General features: G+C 35.9%; 2 protein-coding genes across 2 annotated transcripts in view; one reads left to right on the top strand and one right to left on the bottom strand.

Moving 5' to 3' along the window:
• Positions 1-14,646, top strand: part of LOC120073109 (MRG family protein) — a 30,419-nt gene extending 15,773 nt beyond the window's left edge. Inside the window, exons 4-11 of the mRNA XM_039025731.2 lie at positions 1,967-2,109; positions 10,343-10,378; positions 11,334-11,374; positions 11,963-12,061; positions 12,750-12,829; positions 13,548-13,717; positions 13,840-13,924; positions 14,196-14,646. Of these exons, the coding sequence (XP_038881659.1) occupies positions 1,967-2,109; positions 10,343-10,378; positions 11,334-11,374; positions 11,963-12,061; positions 12,750-12,829; positions 13,548-13,717; positions 13,840-13,924; positions 14,196-14,286 (745 nt within the window). The 3' untranslated portion in view covers positions 14,287-14,646. The remainder of the gene's footprint in view (positions 1-1,966; positions 2,110-10,342; positions 10,379-11,333; positions 11,375-11,962; positions 12,062-12,749; positions 12,830-13,547; positions 13,718-13,839; positions 13,925-14,195) is intronic.
• Positions 14,647-18,629: 3,983 nt separating this feature from the next.
• On the bottom strand, positions 18,630-20,423 carry LOC120074123 (transcription factor MYB44-like). The gene has a single exon (XM_039027141.2). The coding sequence runs from the start codon at positions 19,947-19,949 to the stop codon at positions 19,044-19,046; it is 906 nt and encodes a 301-aa protein (XP_038883069.1). The 5' UTR covers positions 19,950-20,423; the 3' UTR covers positions 18,630-19,043.
• Between the last annotated feature and the right edge of the window lie 1,428 nt (positions 20,424-21,851).

The following is a 21,851-nucleotide window of genomic DNA, read 5'->3' as shown; positions in this document are numbered from 1 at the left end:
TAAGGGCTACATGTAGTACCCCAATGATGCCCAACTTACAACTCATAAAAGATGGAGAATTGTTAAAAGATCCTAAAAGATATAGGAGGTTAGTGGAAAAACTAAATTACCTTACAGTGACTCGACCCGACATAGCCTATTCGATGAGTATTGTGAGTCAGCACATGTCATGCCCTACAGTTGATCATTGGGCTGTATTGGAACAGATTATGTGTTATCTGAAGGCTGTTCCCGGACGTGGTTTATTATATAAGAATTATGGTCATACTAATATTGAATGTTTCTCAGACGCCGATTGGGTGTGATCAAAAGAAGACAAGATCAATTTCAGGTTATTGTATTTTTGTTAGTGGTAATTTGATTTCTTGGAAGAGTAAGAAGCAAAATGTGATGTCACGTTCAAGTGCGGAATCAGAATGTAGAGCAATGGCATAGTCTGTATGTGAATTGATTTGGATATATCAACTTCTTGTTGAGTTGGGATTTGAAATCACCACACCGACAAAATTGTGGTGTGATAATCAAGCAACACTTCATGTCGTGTCTAATCCAGTATTTCATGAAAGGACTAAACATATTAAAGTTGATTGTCATTTTGTACGTGAGAAAATTCAACAAGGTTTGGTATTTACAGGATATGTGTAGATTGGAAAACAATTAGGAGATATCTTTACGGAAGCATTGAATAGAACACATATAGATTATCTATGTAACAAGTTGGGCATGATTAATATATATGCTCCAACTTGAGGGGGAGCGTTATAGTTTTATTGTTAAGGTTTTTCATTATTGTTAATATCTTGTTATATTTTCCTTTTCTATGCTTTCCTTCTTTGGTCACTCTTGTACACTTGTATATATTCATATCTTTATTGAATAGAATTATGTATTCTGATTTTCTCAAACCTAAGAGTTTTACCCCAGCAATTTTGGTGGTTAGTTTGAAATTTTCATATCTATCATCAAATAATCTCTTCAAGGGGAATTGATAATGAACTTGAAACCTTCTGTTTCCCATATTTATTTCCTGTAGATATATTTCCAAAATGGAATCATTGGTTAACATACTTCGTATTATAACATATGACTATATGAAGAATGAGGGCCTTTTGTAAATCCTTCTTTTTTGCACTGCTTATTGATGCATGATTCCGTGTGCATTAAACAATTTTAAGCTCAGAGGAAGCTTGTGCTTTATTAATACATAATAATGATTATTTTCCAATCTGATGTTATTAGTTTTTGTCTATGAAGCATAGGCACGGATACAAGTACGGATATGAATACAATAAGATACGGCAATCGTCGATTTTTAAATAACTAGGATACTGATACGTCGAAGATATACTTTTTTCTTAAAAAAATCTAGCATATAGGTAAATTTTACATTATTAAATGTAATCCACTAAATCCACGAAAAATCATAAAATGTCAAGTTGATGACAATGGTACAAAATACAATACAAAACTTTTCGTCATTTAATTTGAGCATTTCCACATTTTACATCTGTATCTGTTTTACTTAGCATGGCATCAGACCCAATTAATAGAGTTGGGTGCAGGGTGTTACCTTTGTTTCTGTTTCCAGTTTTTGGTAAAAATATATGTATATATATATATATATATATATTTAAAAATGGAAGTCTTAGCTCTCAAGTTTTTCTTGTATTAGTTACTTCATCTCCCACCTTCACATTTTAAAGCCTTTTCTTGATCAACTGGTTTGAGAAACATTTAAGTTGTGTTCTTATCCATTGCAATACTGGTAACCTCTTAGACATCGTCTGCTGAGAATGCTTTAGAATTTTCCTACAGTTGGTTGCATTTTTCTTTTCAAGAATGTTCTTTTTAGAAAACACTATAGAAATTATTAGCTTTGGTTGAACGTCTACCATCTTTTTACGACAGTTATGTAATTTCTATAAAAGCAATACAAAAGTTGTTACAATGCACATCTTGCTAACAGTTGGGACGAATGGGTAAGCGTAGATCGGCTGATGAAATGTACTGACGAAAACCGTTTGAAGCAGCGAGCCCTTGAGAAAGGGTATGTAGAAAAGAGCTCAAAGTCTGGACGTTCTGCACAAGCAAAGCCGAAAAATTCAATTGGTAGTTTCCAAATTCCTAGTTGTACCAAATTATGAGTCCAGAACCAACATATTTGACATTGTATTGATCTTTCCATGCATCTCTTACTTTGTTAACATGATTCTGAATGTGATTAAAATTGTCTAAAAGGTAGGTATGAGGATAATGAGGCACCAGCTCATGAAACGATGAGTAACTCCCCTTGTCACTTGGTTACGCATGAATATATGTTTTCTCTACCCATCTTCTTGTTAGTAACAACTATTTTGTATTTTTTTTTTCTTCCTGCATGATTACACATGTTTGGATGAGTCGTTTTAACATGTTATCATCTAATTGTTTGTTGTTGTGCATTGTATCTCTAAGACTTGGGTTTGAGCACTACCGCTTTAGGATGGAATTTAAGGTCTATAAAATCTTTTAGAAGCATTCCTCTCAGGTACAGATATCACTAGGAGAGTAATTGAAAAAATATATTAAATAAACATGAATAGTTCCAGTGTAATTATACTTAAAAAAAAATATACGAGTAGTTCCTCTCCCTTTCCATTAAAGATTCTACGATTTCTTTTTACCCACAGTATCCATAGAAAATCCATTCTTTGGTTCTTGATAGACCCCAAATTACTGAAGTATACACTAGAAGGAATAGGAAAGAGAAAAGAGATGAGAAAAATGATGTAATTGGTGAGGAGTAAGAGCAGTTACTTGTGCGGGATGCGAGCGGTTACTTGTGCGGGGTCCATGGGATTTTGTCAGTTAGAATCATTTCTGTATTAGACAGAGAGGGGAAGCTTGTGGATCATCTTCTGGCATATTTGTTTTGGGAGGAGAACTGGATTGGTACAAATTGGTACATATAGGAACTTGGTGTATTATAGTGGACAATGAAGGTATCATCAATATCTGATGATCCTGGATACAATCTTCCTGCCCTTTTAATTTTGATCTAATCAACATGCTTTGTTGTTAGATAGTTTTGAATTTTAAAAATATATATTAAAAAACCAAACATTGACGTGATGGTGATGCTAAAAAGATTAACAATATATCTAGAATCAAGAATATTAACGGCATTTTCCAGAGGTAGTGGGTAGCTTTGCAGCACCAAACTGGCCCCTTTAGTATTTCGGTGCATTTTGCACACTGTCACGGTGGGAGTTGGTTTTTGCTGCGGTGCAAAACTCGATAGAATGTTGTCCTATGTCATTTTAATGCTTTTATTTCTTGGAGAAATGTGGGTAGCATTGTAGGATGCAGAGAACATCTTGTGAGGGTTGGGGCTTGTGTTTGAGATAAAATAGAGAAAGGGGTAAGTGCATATTTTGGAGTGATTTTAAAATAATTAAAATCACTTTTGTCATGTTCAAAATCACTATGAAACATGTCTTTAATCAATTGATTTGAATGGTTAAAAACATGTTTTAGAGTGATTTTGAAAATGTCAAAAGTGATTTTAACCATTCAGAATCACTCTCAGACATGCCTAAAAGGGTTGGCGAACTTGCAGAGTGTAGTCCAATTCAATGGTGAATTTTCATAAATCTCGATCTCCCTCACTTTCTTCCTTTGGTTATATTATTATTTGTTGTGCTGGTGGAGGGGGAATTTAGGACAGCCTTCAAATTCCTAATATTTCTTGTGTCTGAGATTTATTTAAGGTGTATGCAGAGGCCCAAAACATTCTGGAAGTTATCCAGAACCATATTCCATTGGGTAGGAGAATTTGAACTTGTGGCCTCCTAAAGGTACCTTAACCGTTGACCTATGCTCATGTTGACTTCAATTAAGTCGCTTTTGTGAGTAGTGTGTGGACTTTGGGAGACATTTTTGATCTCCCACTTTAACACTTTGATTTCATTTTCTTCTTTCTGACTTTAAACTTGATCTCTGTCAGGAACCAAGATAGTATGGGCTACATTTTAACCACATCGGTTAGAACGGGATGACCTATGTGGTACTTAAGTGGCTTGGCTCTCTCACCTCAATAGCTAGCTTTTGGGGTGTAGTTCTCCAAGGTGCTTAAGTACCTAACAATGGTGTCAAAGCCAGTTGTCAACATTCTGGAGAAGAGCATTGGTAGAGATTCTAACCGGGTGTTTTCGAGTGAAGTACCATTGGTCTTGTAGCTGGGACATCAGCTTTTCTGAGATGGGGTATTGTTAGGAACCAAGGCAATGTGGGCTACCTTTGTCCCATAGGGTTCTTACCTTTCAATTTGGTTTACTGTTCTGAAGGATCGAGTAACTTTTGAAGAGATTCACTTTAAACTCCAAGCCCTCTACTTTTGGGGTCAAAACTTCTTTTCCCCATATAAGCACTGGCTAGCATAGACACGGATATTGATACGAGATATAGATACAATAGGATACGGTGATGCACCAATTTCTATAAAACTAGGATACTGATACGTTGAAGATATGTTTTCTTTTTCTTAAGGAAAAGTTTAGGATATAGATAAATTTAGCATACAAGTTAAATAACAATAATACAAAATGCAAAACAAACACTGAAATACAATACAAAAAACATCTAAGATGTTGAAGTAAAATAGTCAATAAAATGCAATAAAAAATGGACTTGTATTGATCAAAGAAGAAGAAGAAGAAGATTAGAGGGAGAAGTATGAAGATAAACGAAGAACTTCTTCATTGAATTGTTGTATTCAACTGGGTTATAAAGTAAAAAAGACAAAAATGCCCTTAGGGCTAAAGGCACCATAGGTCTGTCTCGATAATCCTTTGGTGAGAACATCTGCGACCTGTTGACCGGAAGGAACGTAGGGAATACAAATAACCCCGTGGTCTAACTTCTCTTTAATAAAGTGTCTGTCAATCTCAACATGTTTGGTTCTATCGTGTTGCACAGGATTGTTGGCAATACTGATGGCAGCCTTATTATCACAATACAGTTTAATGGGACCAGGACTGTCCTGGTGAAGATTAGATAAAACCTTCTGTAACCATATTTCTTCACACTCCCAGACTCATAGCTCTATACTCCACCTCAGCACTACTCCTAGCAACTACACCTTGTTTCTTACTCCACTAGGTAACCAAATTTCCCCATACAAAGGTAAAATATCTCGAGGTCGACTTTCTATCGGTCACGGATCCTGTCCAATCTGAGTCAGTATACGCTTCGATGCTCCGTTTGTCATGTTTTCTGAAAACTAAGCCCTTTTCTTGGGTGAATTTCAAATATCTCAGAATTCGAGTTATCGCTTCCATATGTTCCTCACATGGACTCTGCATGAACTGACTCACCATACTCACAGCATATGAGTATGAGATAGGTAAATCAATTTTCCTACAAGGCGTTGATACCTCTCTTTATTTATAGGAACTCCCTCCGTAGTATTTCTCAGTTTGCTAGACTTCAATAGGAGTGTCACAGGTTTACATCCAGTCATTCCTGTTTCCTTTGACAAGTCCAGCGTATATTTTCGTTGAGACAAGGATATTCCTGCTTTCAATCTCGCCACTTCCATCCCAAGAAAATATCTCAAATTCGCCTGTCATCCTCTGTTTCAACTTAACAATCTCTGTCGTATCATCACCTGACAAAATGATATCGTCAACGTAAACAACCAGAACAACAATCTTCCTTGATAATGATCTTTTGGTGAACAGGGTATGATCATAATGCCCTTGAACAAACCCTTGTAATTTAACAAACATCGTGAATCTATCGAACTATGCTCTTGAGGACTGTTTTAACCCATATAAGGACTTTTTGAGTTTGCAAACATGGTTTCCAAACTTTGCTTTGAAACCCGGAGGGGGACTCATGTAGACCTCTTCTTCTAACTTACCATCCAGGAAGGCATATTTTACATCCAGTCGATGTAGAGGTTAGTCCTGATTCACGACAACAGATAGAAGAACTTGGATCGTATTGAGCTTAGCTACTGGAGAAAAAGTTTCTGAATAGTCAATCCCGTACGTTTGAGTGAATCCTTTAGCTACTAACCTGGCCTTGTATCTTTCGAGCATTCCATTAGATTTATACTTCACTGTGAACACCTATTTGCACCCAACTGTTTTGTGACCTTTAGGGAGGCCACCAGATCCCAAGTTCTATTTGCTTTAAGGGCTCTCATTTCTTCCATAACTGCCACTTTCCACTCGAGAACTTCCATGGTTGTGCACACACTAGTAGGTATTGCTAGAGCATCCAGTTAGGTAGTGAAGGCTTTAAAACCAGGAGACAAATTACTATAGGTTAGAAAGCTATGCATAGGATACTTGGTGCATGACCTGGTCCCTTTCCGTAGAGCGATTGGCATATCAAGAGTGGTATCATAATCGCCAGTTTTTTCAGCCTCTTTCCAGTATCAGAACACTGACTCTGCTCAATCTCTTGTAGCAGGTTCTCATTCTCCTAAAGATCTTCCAGCAACTCATTATCATCTGTAGTTTCAACCTTTTCTGAGCTCGTCTCACCATCTTCTACACATCCAGTCTTTCATTCAAGAACACTATCTAAAACAACAGGATCTTGAACTTGAGCTGGTGCTGGTTCCAATTCTTGGACAGCTTCCGATGGAACAACAGGGGTTTCCTTTCTAAGATTCTTCCTATAGTATGCTATCCAAGGCGCCTATTTAGTAGGGAGAACAGAAACATTTGTATCTGGACTAGGTTCAGGATTGAAATCAATAGGTATGGAGTATGTGGAAATGTTAGTCTCTTCGCTAGTGGTCTCCCACTGAAGAGGACTAACGGGAAAAAAGGGTTTATCTTCAAGGAACGGTGAAAAAGTACTTCTTGGAGAATGGGTGAAAACATTTGTAACCCCACTGATGAAGAGGATACCCGACAAATACACACTTTTGAACTTGTGGGACAAAATTAGTTTGGTGAGGGCCGTGAGTATGAACGAAGGTTGTACACCCAAACACACGAAGAGAAACCTCAGGAATAAGACGTGTGGACAGACAGAACTCTTTAAAACACTCAAGAGGTGTTTGAAATTTAAGAACGCGTGAGGGCATCGTATTAATGAGGTGAGCTGCAGTGAGAATAGCATCTCCCCATAAATACGATGGAAGAGACGTAGGAATCATCAGAGATCGAGAAACTTCAATGAAATGGTGATTTTTCCATTCAGCCACCTCATTTTGTTGCAGAGTGTAAGCACAAGAATTTTAATGGACAATCCCTTTTGAAGTCAGGAATTCCCAGAGGGTATGGTTGACAAACTCACGTCTATTGTCACTCCGAAGAATGACAATCTTTGTATCAAACTGAGTTAAGACTGTGGAGTAAAATTGTTGGAAGATAGACATGACCTTTGACTTGTAAGTAAGGAGATACACCCATGTAAGTCGAGTATGATCATCAATAAACGTGGCAAACCACCATTTACCGGACAAAGTAGAGATGTTTGAAGGGCCCTAAACGTCACTGTGGATCAGGTGGAAAGGCTGGGTAGGCTTATAAGGCAATGAAACAAAGGTAACACGAGGCTGTTTTGCACGTACCCAGACATCACAAGATAGAGAAGAAACATTCACATTATGGAATAAATGGGGAAACAAATATTTCATATATTGAAAGCTTGGATGTCCAAGGCGAAAATCCCACAATAAATAATCCTTTTTAGAAATAGGAAATGACGACAAAAGACTAGTCCTAAACAAATTTCTAGAGGAAACATCATCAGAAAGGAAATAGAGGGCTCTGTCATATCGGGTAGTATCAATCGTCGTCCTCGAGCTCAAGTCCCAAAACAAAGCAGCATTTGGTGAGAAGATGACTCTACAATTCAATTCTTTTGTTATTTTACTGATAGACAACAGATTGTAAGAAATCTTCGGCACATGTAGCACATTTTGTAAGACTAATCCCTGAAACAGGGACAAACGGCCTTTTCCTGTAACAGGAGCGAAGGACCCATCTGCAATTCAAATCCTCTCATTTCCAGCACTTGGACAATATGAGAGGAATCGATCAGATGAGCCAGTCAAATGATCGATCACTCCTGAATCTAGAATCCATATTTCATTCCCTTTAACAAAGAAACTAAAGGATTGAGGGGTTTCTGACTGAACGATTGTTCCAATCCCTATGGTACCTGAGTCACCCGGGTTGGTCACCTAAGGTTGTGCGGCCTCAACAGATTCACTCACAAGAGCCCAGGCAGACTTCAACTTGTCATTCGGAGGGCGATGTTTCCCATTGGGAGGCCGACCATGTAGTTTCCAACATTAGTCCTTTGTGTGCCACGACTTTTTGCAATGTTCACATATCATAGGTGTTTTGCCATTCTGCTTGTCGCAGTCCGATCCAGAGGATTTCACCCCAAAAGCAGCCGACTCCATAGTGGTAACAGCAGAGCCATTCATAGCATTCGATCTATCTCCCTCCAACCGGACCTCAGAGCAGACCTCCATGAGAGACGGTATCGGCTTTTGCCCTAGAATTCGACTCCGAACCGTGTCAAATTTTGGATGCAATCCCGCAAGGAAGTCGTGAACACGATCAATCTCTTCTATCTTCGAATACTGAATTCCATCATGTGAGCAATTCCAGATGATATTTCAACACAAATCCATCTCCTGCCATAATAAGGACATCTTGTTGAAGTATGACATTACATCCATGCTCTCTTGTTTGCACTCATGGACCTGTTTACATAGAGTATACAGACGTGATGCGTTCTGTCTTTTAGAATATAACCTTTGGACCGCATCCCAAATATCCCGTGCAGTGGCTGAATAGAGTAGGGGTTTTCCAATCTGAGGTTCCATGTTGCTGATCAACATCGAGCGAAGTAACGAATCCTCTTCTTCCCAGACACGCTCTTAGGGATCCCAGGGCTTGGTCGCGGTATTTCTCCGGTCAAGTACCCAAATTTATGACGCCCTTCAAGGACCATTTTAACGGTTTGGGACCAGGAAAAGTAATTCTGGCCATTCAGCTTCTCTCTTGTGATCATCCCTGCAGAGTTCCCTATAGTCCCAGATAAAATATTCGCAGTAGGTAAAGTAGGAAAAACTGTTACCGGGTTTTCTGAATAGATTGGAAGACTGGAACACTCATGGCCATTCAGTTACGCCCCAAAAAGCTATCATCTGATGTTGGAGACTTGCCTATTGTTGTTGGAACTCCTCATAGGATTCTGATGTTGGATGTTTCTGTCTATAGGAGATTGGGATGGAATTCTCTCCCATGGAGTCACCCATTCGATACCGAGGTTGAACAGGATACACGTGCGAGAGATATTGCTCCTGAACAGGTGCAACCGGAGGGGCGTTGAAGGATAGGTTGATCGGTGACGTTGGGTACTATCCACAACGCTCGACGTTGTTGCCAGATGAAGCCGCAATTGGGTAACACGAGTACGGCTCAGTGTTGTTGGGTGCGATCGGCTGGCTGCTGGACACGAGAAGGGATCCGATTGGTTGATTCGACTCGTCTGGAATAGAACCGCCAGATGGTTGCTGCGGTTGGGAGATCCGTGGTGTGACGCTGGAACAAATTCGCTCAGCGTCTAGGCGATCTGTAGTTCAGCTATCGGACCGAAGCTGCTCAATGGTGCGGCTCCCTGGACGACCGGTGGCGCGATTCCTAGGTTGAAGCCGCTCGACGTCTGGCCTCCCATCATTGGGTTTAGGACCGTCCGGAGATACTGATCCATGGCAGCCTGGATCATGGCTATATTGGTCGCTTCTGCCGTTATTCCATCACCTACCAAGGTTGATGACTGAATTTCTTCTATCGGGGTTAGGGTTTCATCACCTTGCTCTGATACCATATTGAAAAGTAAAGAGAAAGGAGAAGAGAATAGACAAGGCTTACATGGAAAACCCTAACATAGGGAGAAAAAAACCATGATAGAGAAGTTTTTATTATTTTAATGTCACACTTACAAGAGACCCCAATCAATTTATATATGAGGAGAAACCCTAATTAAGTAGGCATAAAGTAAAATGACAAAAATGTCCTTAGGGCTAAAGCACCATATTCCAATAATTCTATTGATTACAACTTTAGATATTTTTATGCACAAATCCTATTGTCTACTTGGAATCTTTATTTTTCTTCTATGCATCTGCCTAAAGTTTAATTATGAATAATTTCTGCTTTTTCTCATGCATCAATCTCTGTTAGAAAAATGTGATGTGAAGTATTGATACTTTTAAGGTTTTTCATGTGAGTCAGCTAAAGCTTCGACCACTGGTCATCAATGGTGATATTAATCCTGTCTTCATTTCCTAATTAACTTAATGAAATTTGTTTCCTTGTAGATGCAAGAGTGGAGAAAGAGGACCACAAGAACAATGGTATTGTTTATTTTTACACTTTCTCGAAATCATTCTAGATTGGTCTTAGTTTTAGTTCAACTACCTTTCACCGTGTTGCTTAAACAATGAAGTATTATTATTTTTTATTTGATCCCAAAGGTGCCTCTTTGCATGATGAGTATAGTGAATGTAGTTTTAGGCTAAATGTTGGAAATTTTTTAGAATATCACACTGGCATGACCTGAAGACTGTACCTGCTTTAGTACCTTGATTGGAGGACCCATTTGAAATGGACGTTTTACCTGATTAGGGCGAGGACAGCCTGAATCTCAATCTAGCATCTCTTAAAACTCTACAGTCACTCATCAAGGTTGAAGATGAATGTGTTTTTTCATCTCAAGACTTTTGAACTACTAACATATATTCAGTCCACAAATTGAAGAAACGTCTTTTGGGGCCACTTTTCTTTTATTGGCGAGTGGCCACACACTTTGGGTGGAGGGGTTATCTGTTAGGCCTCCTATTATTTCAGTACCAACATAAGGGTGAAAAGGGAAATGTACATGTTGGTGAGAGAGGGGGGTCGTCCAAAAGGAAAGGGGAGGGGACCGCAGTTAGAGAGTGAGATGTGTAGGATATATGTAGTGGGATGTTAGTAGGGAGGGGTATTCTGGTTTTCATGTGGAAGTTGGTTCTTCTCGAGAGTGGGAGGAAGAGTGACTGTATTTTGCCCTAGGGCAAGTTTCCTTGAATTGAATAAGTACTATCTCGATTCCTATCATAATCACCCTCCTTATTCATTAAAATTAAAAATTTTATATACAATATTCTGAAAATTATTTGTTAAAACTAGCCTTATTAAATTTTTTGTTCCCTTTACCCGTAGGCATGTGTAAATTGTTCCTACGATTAATTACAATGTCAAATTTCCCCCTTTTGTGATTATAATTATTTGCTCGTAATACTTCTATTGTTTTGTTGATATTTGTTGCAGCACCAAAGGGGAAGAAACGAAAGAATGACTCAGGCACCAAGGTTGGTTTTATATCATGAATGGTGATCCAAAGTTGTTCTAATTTTGTAAGCAAGTGTTTCGGTATAAATTTGATCAAGCTAAATGTATATAACAAGTTTACTTTTAGCTTCATCATTCTATTGATTGAAAACCAAGAAACTTAAGTTACGTTTTTGGATCTTTCGTATCCCGATTTCATAGAATTAGCTTTAGGCATATTTATCATCATTTTCTTTTTCCGATTGTCTTATTGCAAAATAGACAGCAAAGCATTAAGGTGAAGACTATCTATTTTTCCAATGGAGTACATTTATCTTTTGCATCGACTTGAATAAAAAGGAGTTTAGAAAAAAGGAGTTTAAGTTTAGGAAAAAGGAATTTAAGTTTATTCTTTCCCTTTCCTTCATGAATGATAGAATTGATAGTGAATTTCTATATATCTATGTTCATTTTGCTTGTGTTGTGTGGGTGTGTGTAAATATAGTTTATCTTTTAATGCCAATAGCTTATAGTATGTGTATATCATATCTTTAATTGTTCACAATTTACTTGTCACTCGTTTTCTTGCCATTATATATGATAAAATATGGTTCTGTGGTCTACGAAAGGATAATCAATCCGTAGAGAAAGTTATCAAGATTCAAATACCTTCAACACTAAGAAAGCAACTTGTTGATGATTGGGAATTTGTTACACAGCAGGATAAGGTACACATATCAACTGTTTGTTCTCCATCTCTCTCCTTTTGTAATTGTAGCCTATCATCACCAATTAGTGGAGGTGTTTTTTGTAATTATTACTCGATGGAAACTCATTTTGTTTTTGAATTCATCATATCCATGAATGGTCTGTTTCCTATTAAAAAAAATTGCATTGTCTTATGAAAGAGGACTCTTAATATTAGTGTGCTACTTGGTTGTCACTGTCAGAAGGTATTGGTAGGTGAAACGTGAACTGGTTAAGAAATATTCCTTGCACTTACACTGAACAATTGTCGTTATACTATGCATTCTTCAAGTTCACTTATGACAATTCCACGTTGACATGTGGATGCTCCTCCACAACAACACCCCCCCCCCCCCCCCCCCCCGGGTGTATTTGACACTGCAGTTCACAGATAACTTATGCTCCAGATTAATTTTCTTCCTTGTCCATTTTATTTCTTTTGCATTAAGTTAGGTTCCAAATTTTTTTTGCAAAGTGGATATAGTTGCCATTTGTCCGTGGTGCAAATTAAATGGTCTATAATAACTTATTTTCAATTGTCCAATTTTAAATTAATGTTTAGTTTGATAAATTGACTCTCTTGTCACATGAATGTTTTAGAGACTTACTCTCTAAGTTATCCATGCATCTGTCTAGTTAGCATATTGATTTTTCAGATGATTCTGCCAGCTAGTCAAACTTCCACGCTCACCTACAGTTGATGATATTTTGACGAAGTACTTGGAATACAGATCCAAGCGGGATGGCACGTAAGTTAGCTTATACCTTACTAGAATGCAAAATGGCATGAATCTGATCAGAGTCAAGTGCTTTGGAATTAATTTTCTCCCATACGAATGTCTATGGATTTTCCTTTTATATTGGTCTTTTATTGATAACTACGTGTTTTAATCTACTTAATAAAATTTGTTAAATGGTTGATTGCTGAATGTTGTCTGAAGTTGACAAGGAAAACTCCCTGGAAAATTGCTAATAGTTTTGTTTTCTTCTATTTTCACAATTACAGTAATCCAAACTGTTCATATAAATTTTTGGAACTGGACTATTTGTGGCATTTTTGGTGCTGTTTGGTTCAAGGCTATGAAGATAAAGTTGACGTGGCAAACTTCCTTTGGGAAGAAGACCCTAGCCCTTGGAGGCACTATGAGGAGAAATCTTTAGGATGAGGAAGCGAGTGATTTTATCATTTTTTGGAGGGTGGCTTATAGAAGGATGATAGGAGAAGCTGGATTCTTATTATTTTCATTATCCCTGTTATATCACTTTATAGAGATCTTCTAAACAGTTTGTAATTCATAGAAATCATCACCCTTTCATAGCAGTTCTAGTATGTAACACTTACAAATTAATATCTGAATAGCCCCAAGCATTTCCTACCTCGTGCTGTCCTTCAGATGACATCTGAGCAATTGCTCATGCTTATAGTTATTAGACTTGACTTTGACTTTTTATTCTTCATCGTTGTAGGATTACTGACTCGCTGGGAGAGGTCTTGAAAGGAATACGATGTTATTTTGATAAAGCATTGCCTGTACTGCTCTTGTACAATAAAGAGCGTGAACAGTATCATGAATTTGTCGTAGAAAATGTCTCTCCATCAACTATATATGGTGCAGAACATCTGCTTCGACTCTTTGGTATGCCAAGGCACATCCTCATAATCGTACTCATCAGTTTCAAATTCTCCATAATGCTCATTCTGAACTCCACATTTTTTATATGATTTCTTATTTGTCTAGTTTATTTATTGTTTTTACAGTTAAGTTGCCAGAGCTTTTGGCATATGTGAATATTGAAGATGAAACACAGACCCGGCTACATCAGAAGTTGCTCGACTTTCTAAAGTATCATCGCAAACCTGATAAATGTTGACACTGTGTTTACTTTTTGAAACGTGTTAGAACAGTGAGAAATTACACTGGCACATGCATGCTCACGAACTGTAGTTTTATCCTTATAAGTTACATCATCTTTCACTTAACTTTTATGACCATACACCAATTTTTCTAGATATCTCATGTTCCGTTTGAAGGAATGATGGGAACTAATAGATTGAATTAATTTCGGTTGCTTGTTAGTCTGGTGATGCTTGATTAACTTTTATCTTGGATGTAGATTTCTGCAGAAGAACCAGAGTACTTTCTTTGTCTCGGCCTATGAGGGCTGTAAAGGTACTGAGGGAAAGGGTAAGGCCAAGAATGACTGACAGCGAATCCTTATTACATGGCATGTACGCCTTCACGCTTGCAATTCATAGTCTGGCATGGAGGTAGCAGATTTTTATGATGCATGCTGCCATGCATTGTCAAATCAATCCTCTTGTTGTAACTGTACAAGCCGTTTTCCTTTATTTCTTTCTTTCTTTTCCCTCCCACTCTCTCTCTTATTAAAGAATAATCTGTTCATTTGTAATTGATATTAAAAGTTCTACTTGTTGAGTAGCTCAAGTGCAGTCATCCTTTTTATTTTTAGAAGAGTTAAGTAGTCCCAACTGCAAGCTTATGCGAATTTGTCGCAATTAATCTTAAACTGTATTGAAATCAATCAGAAACCGTCTTGTGAATGATTTCTTGTACCTTCTCAATTTATCTTTGCTATTATTCACTGTGAACTTTTACTTGTTCGCTAGCTATGATCATTATTTTAATTTTTAGCATTTCTGGGTGTTGGTTTTCTGGTTGGCTTATCATTGTCTTCAAAACTTACACTTTCTTTGTCCGATGATTTTTGTTAGTGAATTTTTTTCATTAGTTTGAATGATTTATTTATTTGATATCTAATTTTTATGTTACTTTGTGTAACTTGTTGGCTGTTTACACTAACACTATAATTGTTTGCCTTTATGATTATAGTCTGAGAATGTGATCAGTTTGTGATGTAGTTACCCAAATGGTAAGATGATCGAAAGGATGAAAAGGAAATAAAGAAAGAACAGGCACTCTGTAGAGAACCCACAAGTCATAGTGGAATCAGTTTCATAAAGTTTCCAGTTCTTGTCGTTTCATGGGCGAGAGAGCAGTTTTCAAATCATGCATAAATATTCGATGACTCTGCTGTCACACTGTGAGTCAATTAGATTTCTGTCATTTATAATGATGCTAGCACTAATTTTCTTGAATTTATGTAGAAAGTCGCATCTTTTACTTATGTTCTACATTAATTTAGTTGATGCAGTTTATCTAATTTTTCTGTGGTTAGATTATGCAACTTTGATGTTTGAACATCAAAATAGATGTACAAGCAATCGATACATAAATTGCCCTCTTCGGTTAGAAATAAGAAGAGAGAATTATCTCTTCATTTGAGTATGTCTATACAGGATAATTATAGTAGTCGAGTTGGGCTATATAGCACCAACTCCTTTTGTTTAAAATTTTCTTCATAATTATTTTTAGTTTTTTAATTTCGTTAGACCTTGCATCAATTTTAAATAATATTGGTGTACCGTGCGCTCAATAATAAATGAGATTAGTTTCTGTACTATCATGACGTTATAAAGGTGAACATAGAGTACAAAATTTGATAGTGATTGACCACATATTGCTGGATCGCTCAAGGTCACATTGTTTTATATGGTAAGAATATTATTTTGAAAATTTTGATCAGTCAATCTTTGGAAAACTGTGTGCTGTTGAAGAAATGTTGTAAGCTAAATTAGCAAATTTGGTATAGAGCTCGTCATTCTTTCTTTATGAAGTTTCTTAGGTACAACCATTATGTTCGAAAAGGTTAGTAATGTGACCAAGTGGCTCTAAGCAAGAAAACTTTATGATATTTTGAGAATGTTGAATAGGACTGCAAGAAATTTTTTATTATTTATTTATTTGTTATTATTTGCTAGGAAATTGGTTAATTATAGACGATTTTCATCTTTGTTATGACCTTTTCTCTGCTGGTAACAACAGGGGGTAGAGAATAGATCATGAATCTTTGATCTATGATTATAATCGGGACTTTGTTTGGTTGCAATTTTATACATATATTTTATGGTTAAATACATAGATAAGTTTTTTTTTTAACCCATTTTCGTTTTTAGTTAAAATCTCTAAAATTTACACAAATGTTTGTCAGTCCTACTTTCTATCACAAAAGTAACTCAATTACACGCAAACCATTGCATCTAATTTGGCATATTACAATAAATGAGTCGATCGAACAAGGAAAAAATTATTTGATACATTATTGGTTGGATGCATATCTTTAGGGATGGATTCCACCTTTTTTTTTTTTTTTTTTTTTTAAGTCATCTAAATCAGCTTATGCGCACCTAACTAATTTCTCGAAACAACCTATCTAATCCTACAATATTTGGGTGTCAAAGAAACCTGTAGGATATTAAATTCTAGGTAAGTGTCTACTATGGATTGAATCCATGACGTCTTAGCCCTTTATTAAGGATATGCTATGATATTCTTTTTAAAAATCATCTCATCGTAATTATGCTTGAAAAATGAAGAGATATACTCACTTCTTAAGTTGTTTATTGAAAAAATAGGTATGCGGTTGATTGAAAAAATAGACGAGTGATTGAGAAGAAGAAAATGGAAGGAGATGAAAAAAAATGGAAAAATGAAGAGTAAGACGAGAAAATAGATAAGAGTTGAAAAATAATGAGAAAGAAGTATAACAAAATTCTAATACATACCATATATTAGTTGAGTTATATTAAACTTCGGCTTTACACTCTTTTGTGGGATAATTATGTATTAGTTAAACAAAAACAATAGAGAAATACTGTTTTAGAAATGGGTCGATAATTAATTGGAAGACTAATTGCCTTCCATGAATTATGTTTACTAGGAAACAAATAAATTAAAATGAGATAGCTAATGTGTGGTTAGAATTTTAAAAGAGGGCAAATCGATTTTTCAAAAAAAAACTAACAAATTTTTAAAGCATTCCTAAAGTGAAACATTTGTAAAATATGGAGTTGGAAACAACCCAAGTGGCAAAATTTGGTATATTTTAATGTTGGCCTCTTATTTTAGTCTTTTCATGAACATAGTGTTTTAGACATGAATGAAGGCATTATTTAATTAAATATGGGCGGGTTATGTGAATTTGAATCTCCAATTTAGTGACGTTTTTCACAAACAATGAAGAAATACTATGAGGCAGTCTTCATTCTTTTGCAAGAAACGGTATTTCAAATTTTCTGTTGAATTCAACGAAAAAATTGTCAAAAGTGACACGGTTAGATTTTTACCTTACAAAACTATCACGTTTTTTGAAAATTCATAAAAATAATTTTTCTCGATCTATCTCGGACAAGATTGACCACTAAGAGTTAGTTTAAAAAAATTAATTTTTTCTAACTTATCGATTGTTTTGGATCTTCTTGATACATCTCCCTAATTACACACTGAGATTTAACTTTCTTCAAAGTTGATTTTGTTCACTAAATATTGTATCAAATTATTACGTAGTTTTTCAAAATTTTAACATAGTTTATGTTTTCATAATTATATGAATTTCCAAAATTCCAAATGGGTTTTCCAATTATCAAAATAGATTTTTCAAATTGATTCAGTATTTTTAAATTTTGAAAAATATCAAACTTTTCAAAAAATTGAATAAAATTTGAGATATATATAGAATCTTGGTGTTAATCTTATAGAATCTCGAGTAGGATTAACATCAAAATTTTATTAAGAAAGCTCAAATATGAGTTTCAATGTTAACTATGTTCGGGATTTCATCGAGAAAGCTTAATATAGAATCTTAGTATTATTTTGTCCAAGATTAGAATCGATGTACATAATCTTTGATATATTATCTGATACCATATATCGAGAAAAGTCGAAGATAATTGATAAAGAAAAAAATTGATTTTTTTAACTCGAATCTCGTGGTCGACCTCGTCCGAAATGGAAAAAAAAAACTATTTTTACGAGTTTTCAAAAAACGTGCTAATTTTGTAAAATGAAAACCTATTGTTTATGATCATTTTCTGGAAAAAAAAAATAATAATTATCATAACTCTTCAAAAACTTAAAAAAAAAAAAAAAAAAGTGCTAATTTTTGGAATGGTCTTCTCAGGAAATTCATAATACCACACATCTCTCGAAGTGGGAAGTTAATGATTTTCTAAAATAAATATATTATCCCTAACAGCATTGCCTCAACTAAAAAGAAGATTCCACACCCCCTCAATATCCAAATAAACTTCAAAAAGAATATCCAAATAAACTTCAAATAGAATATCCAATTCTCACCAAAATAAAAATAAATAAATAAACAAAGGAATATCCATTCAAAGAATTCCCTCGTTGAAATTTCTTCTAGTCTGTCATTCAAAATATCCCTTGTAGTTGTAGTTATGGCCATTGTCCATTTCCAGACCGAAAATGAGAAGGAAGAAAAGGTATACATAGATAGAATTTAGAACATTATTTGACCACCATTCAACTTTAAACTAAGGGATCGATTTTCTGCACTTTTGATTTGTTTTCCTTTTTCTTTTTCTTTTTTTTCCCTTATGATTTTATGTTTTTTAAAATGAGAGACGAGAAATGTCAAGAATGAAAGCAAAGTTCCAATACTCCCAAATTTCAGAAGTCCAAACCTTTTTTTTTTTTTTCCCAGTTTTAGGGTCCATAAATTCATATACTTCTTCCGAACTTCACCTCTGTTTTGTTCAATTTCCGTTTCTGTAATGGAAGTGGGAACTTCCCTCCCTTTTCTTTGTCTGTACATTGACTAAATATTATTTCCTTCAAAAACTACAATAAAAAAGAGCTGAAAATTGGAAAGAAACCAAAACTCCCAGGTTTTGTTCTTTGTTCTTCCCACACTAACACATTTTCTTACTGTGTTTTCTCATTCTCTCTGTCTCTTCTTTTGGAAGCCTGAGAATGAATGGTAAGTAACTGCAATCATCATCATTATAATCTCCCCTCCAAATTCTAATTAACAATTTTCGTTTTTAAGAGTTGAAATCTTGATGATGAATCACCGTTTCGCTTAAAAGCTAACGTTCCTAATCCCACCAGCTTTTGCCTGCTGAAAACATCTTCTTCCTCTCTGCTCCGATAACCCTTCCATATAGCTTTTCACCTCCGATTTTATCATCTCTTGCATCACCGCCATTAAATCTGCACTGAAAACTCCAAACCCATTTATTTTCTCAGCCATCCCACCACTAGGCTGGGTCGTTCTTCCTTGCTCTGTTGTCGCCATGCTCTGTATTTGAGCGAATGCCGCCGTTAGAGGTACCTGCGCCGTTGACCCACTTACGTTGTGGCTCGAACCGTCGACTCCAGGGAGAGACAACGACAGCAACGTCGGCGGGTCGGTGTCGGAACACGGCGCTGATTCTCCCGGAGGTATAACGCCGCCGGTTCTGGCAACAGGGCGGTAGACAGTCGTAGACACAACAGGAACACTAGAATCACTTATGTCAGATCCCGATGGACTTCCAGGGCTCATGTAGAGTCCATTCGAGCCGTTGACGGCAGCACCAGCGCTGGCCGATTTCTTCAAAGGCTGTACGTTCGGATCCGCTTCATATCCCTCATTCATCATCGACGAACACTTTCGCTTCAGCGTGGAATTCCAATGATTCTTGACAGCGTTATCCGTTCGGCCGGAGAGAAGGCGAGCAATAGTAGCCCATCTGTTTCCGAAGTTAGCATGAGCTCTGATAATAGTCTCATCCTCCTCCGGCGAGAAGGGGCGGTGCTCCACCTGAGGAGAGAGCTGATTGCACCACCGGAGCCGGCAGGACTTACCAGAACGACCGGGAATCGATTTGCTGATGAGGGACCAGTTGCGTGGGCCATGCTTCTGAACCAATCTCTGAAGAGCATCGTCTTCTTCAGGGCTCCACGGACCTTTGATCCGATCCATATCTTTACGGGTAAGCGCCATGAACAATTAAGAACAGAAGGGTTTAAAAGAACATCAAAATTGGGAAAATAGAAAAGGGAGAATTAAAGGGTAAAAGATTTTAAAATTGAAATTGGGATTTTAATGGTAGAGCTCTGAGTTATGGAGTTCCTGTAGGGTTAATGGAGCAGAGGTGGGGGAAGGGTGAGGGGGTTCTTATAAAAGAGATGACACTGGCAACCTACCGAGCCGGTGGGCTCGTTTTAAAGGGAATTAGAAACGTTCCGGTAAGTGGCACCGGTTCTCCCCAGTAAGCGGTTGGACGTTGCGGTTGCGATACAGCTGGCGATGAACACGCGTCGCGTTTTTACCTGCATTCAATTTTATAACAAAATCACTTCTTTTTTATTTTTATTTTTTTCTTTTTGCTATTGTTTTTATTTTTCAGTTTCTTTCTGGAAAAAGGAAAATTAAATTTTGAAATTTGAAAAAAATAAACGCTCAGTGAAGGAGCGTGAAGGACACGCTCTGTAGCACAGACCTTGTGCTGCAAGTCTTTTTGTGCCTCCGCTTCCAATAATTAACACCTTTCTACCTTCTATCCTCACCGTCCACTTTTCATTTTTTCCCCCTCTTTTTCATTCCACGTGTGCGTAATCCAGCTTGCCACGTCAACAGTCGTTTCACCTCCCTCTATTTTGATAACCGGCCACTGCAAGTTTTTTGTTCAAAATATTTACATGATGTATTATTGATAAATATGTATTGTAATATTTTTATTATGTAAAAAAGGGAGAAAAAAAAGTGTTTGAAAATAGTAGAATCAAAGTGTTCAGAAATTGAATGCATAGATAAAATAATGAAAATATTTGTCGATATATTATTAAATTGAAGGACTCGATATTGATATTAAATATGTATGAATATCTCGAATATTTTTTATTAATGCTTGTAAAACATTAAAAATATCATCTATTTTACTCCAATATAAACAAGAATACTAATAATAAATAACAATATTCATAATTTAGTTGGGGGAGTAAAAATAACTTAATTATTCATGTAGATAAATTTTATAAAATTCATAATTTATAGAAATATTCATCGATATCGATACATCGATATTTTAATGTCAAGTTGTAACATCTTTTACTTTAAACTTCCATTTTTATCAAATTGATCCCACACTTTGATGAGTGTACAGTACAATCTTAAAATTAAACTTAAAATGTGTTTGCAGAATTTGCAAACCAATAAGTTTTGATAAAAAGTATTCTTATATGCTTTCGATGAGTTATAAAAGCATGGGTATGATATAAATGTGACTCAATTTGGGGAAAAAAGAAAAAAGAAAAAGAAAAAAAGATTAGAGCTATTTTTTTGTTTTCCTAAAAAAAATAATGTTAATCTTAGTAAAGTTATTTAATGGTCAATTTGTATCCATTAATCAAGTTAAATCTATGTGAAACTAGATAATATCGATATAATGATTTTACACATGTTTTTACGTTATTTTCCCCTAAAATTAATAGTTAAATTAGCAAAAAGAATTCTAACATTTAACTAAGTATAAGTTTAATTTGCTGAAATGGAAAATTTTAGAGTAAGATTTGATACAACTTAATAATTTTAAGGGTAAAAGTTACGTTTTTTTCCTCATGAGTTAGAAAAATATATATTTTTTTTGTCAAATATTTCATTCCTTAATTAAATATATAAATTATTAATTAAAATAAAACTTTTTTTTTTTTGTTTCAAGTATTTCACAAAGGTCCTACTCCTATTTGATAATTCTACTTGTTTTCTGTTTTTGGTTTTTAAAATTTATTATGGTTTTAACACAATTTTATTGCCATGGTTTCGATCTTTCACAACAAATTCTAAAATAAAATCAAATTTCTTTAAGTCAACGATTTCATTTATTATTATTATTATTTTTTTTTT

This window comes from Benincasa hispida, chromosome 3, assembly GCF_027475165.1.
Source record: "Benincasa hispida cultivar pf3 chromosome 3, pf3_genome.v1.1, whole genome shotgun sequence".
In the NCBI taxonomy this organism is placed as follows: domain Eukaryota; kingdom Viridiplantae; phylum Streptophyta; class Magnoliopsida; order Cucurbitales; family Cucurbitaceae; genus Benincasa; species Benincasa hispida.
This window is presented reverse-complemented; position numbering and strand designations above follow the sequence as displayed.

Excerpts from the sequence above, each read along its gene's own strand:
- LOC120074123 (XM_039027141.2), bottom strand. The coding sequence starts at position 19,949 with ATGGCGCTTACCCGTAAAGATATGGATCGGATCAAAGGTCCGTGGAGC.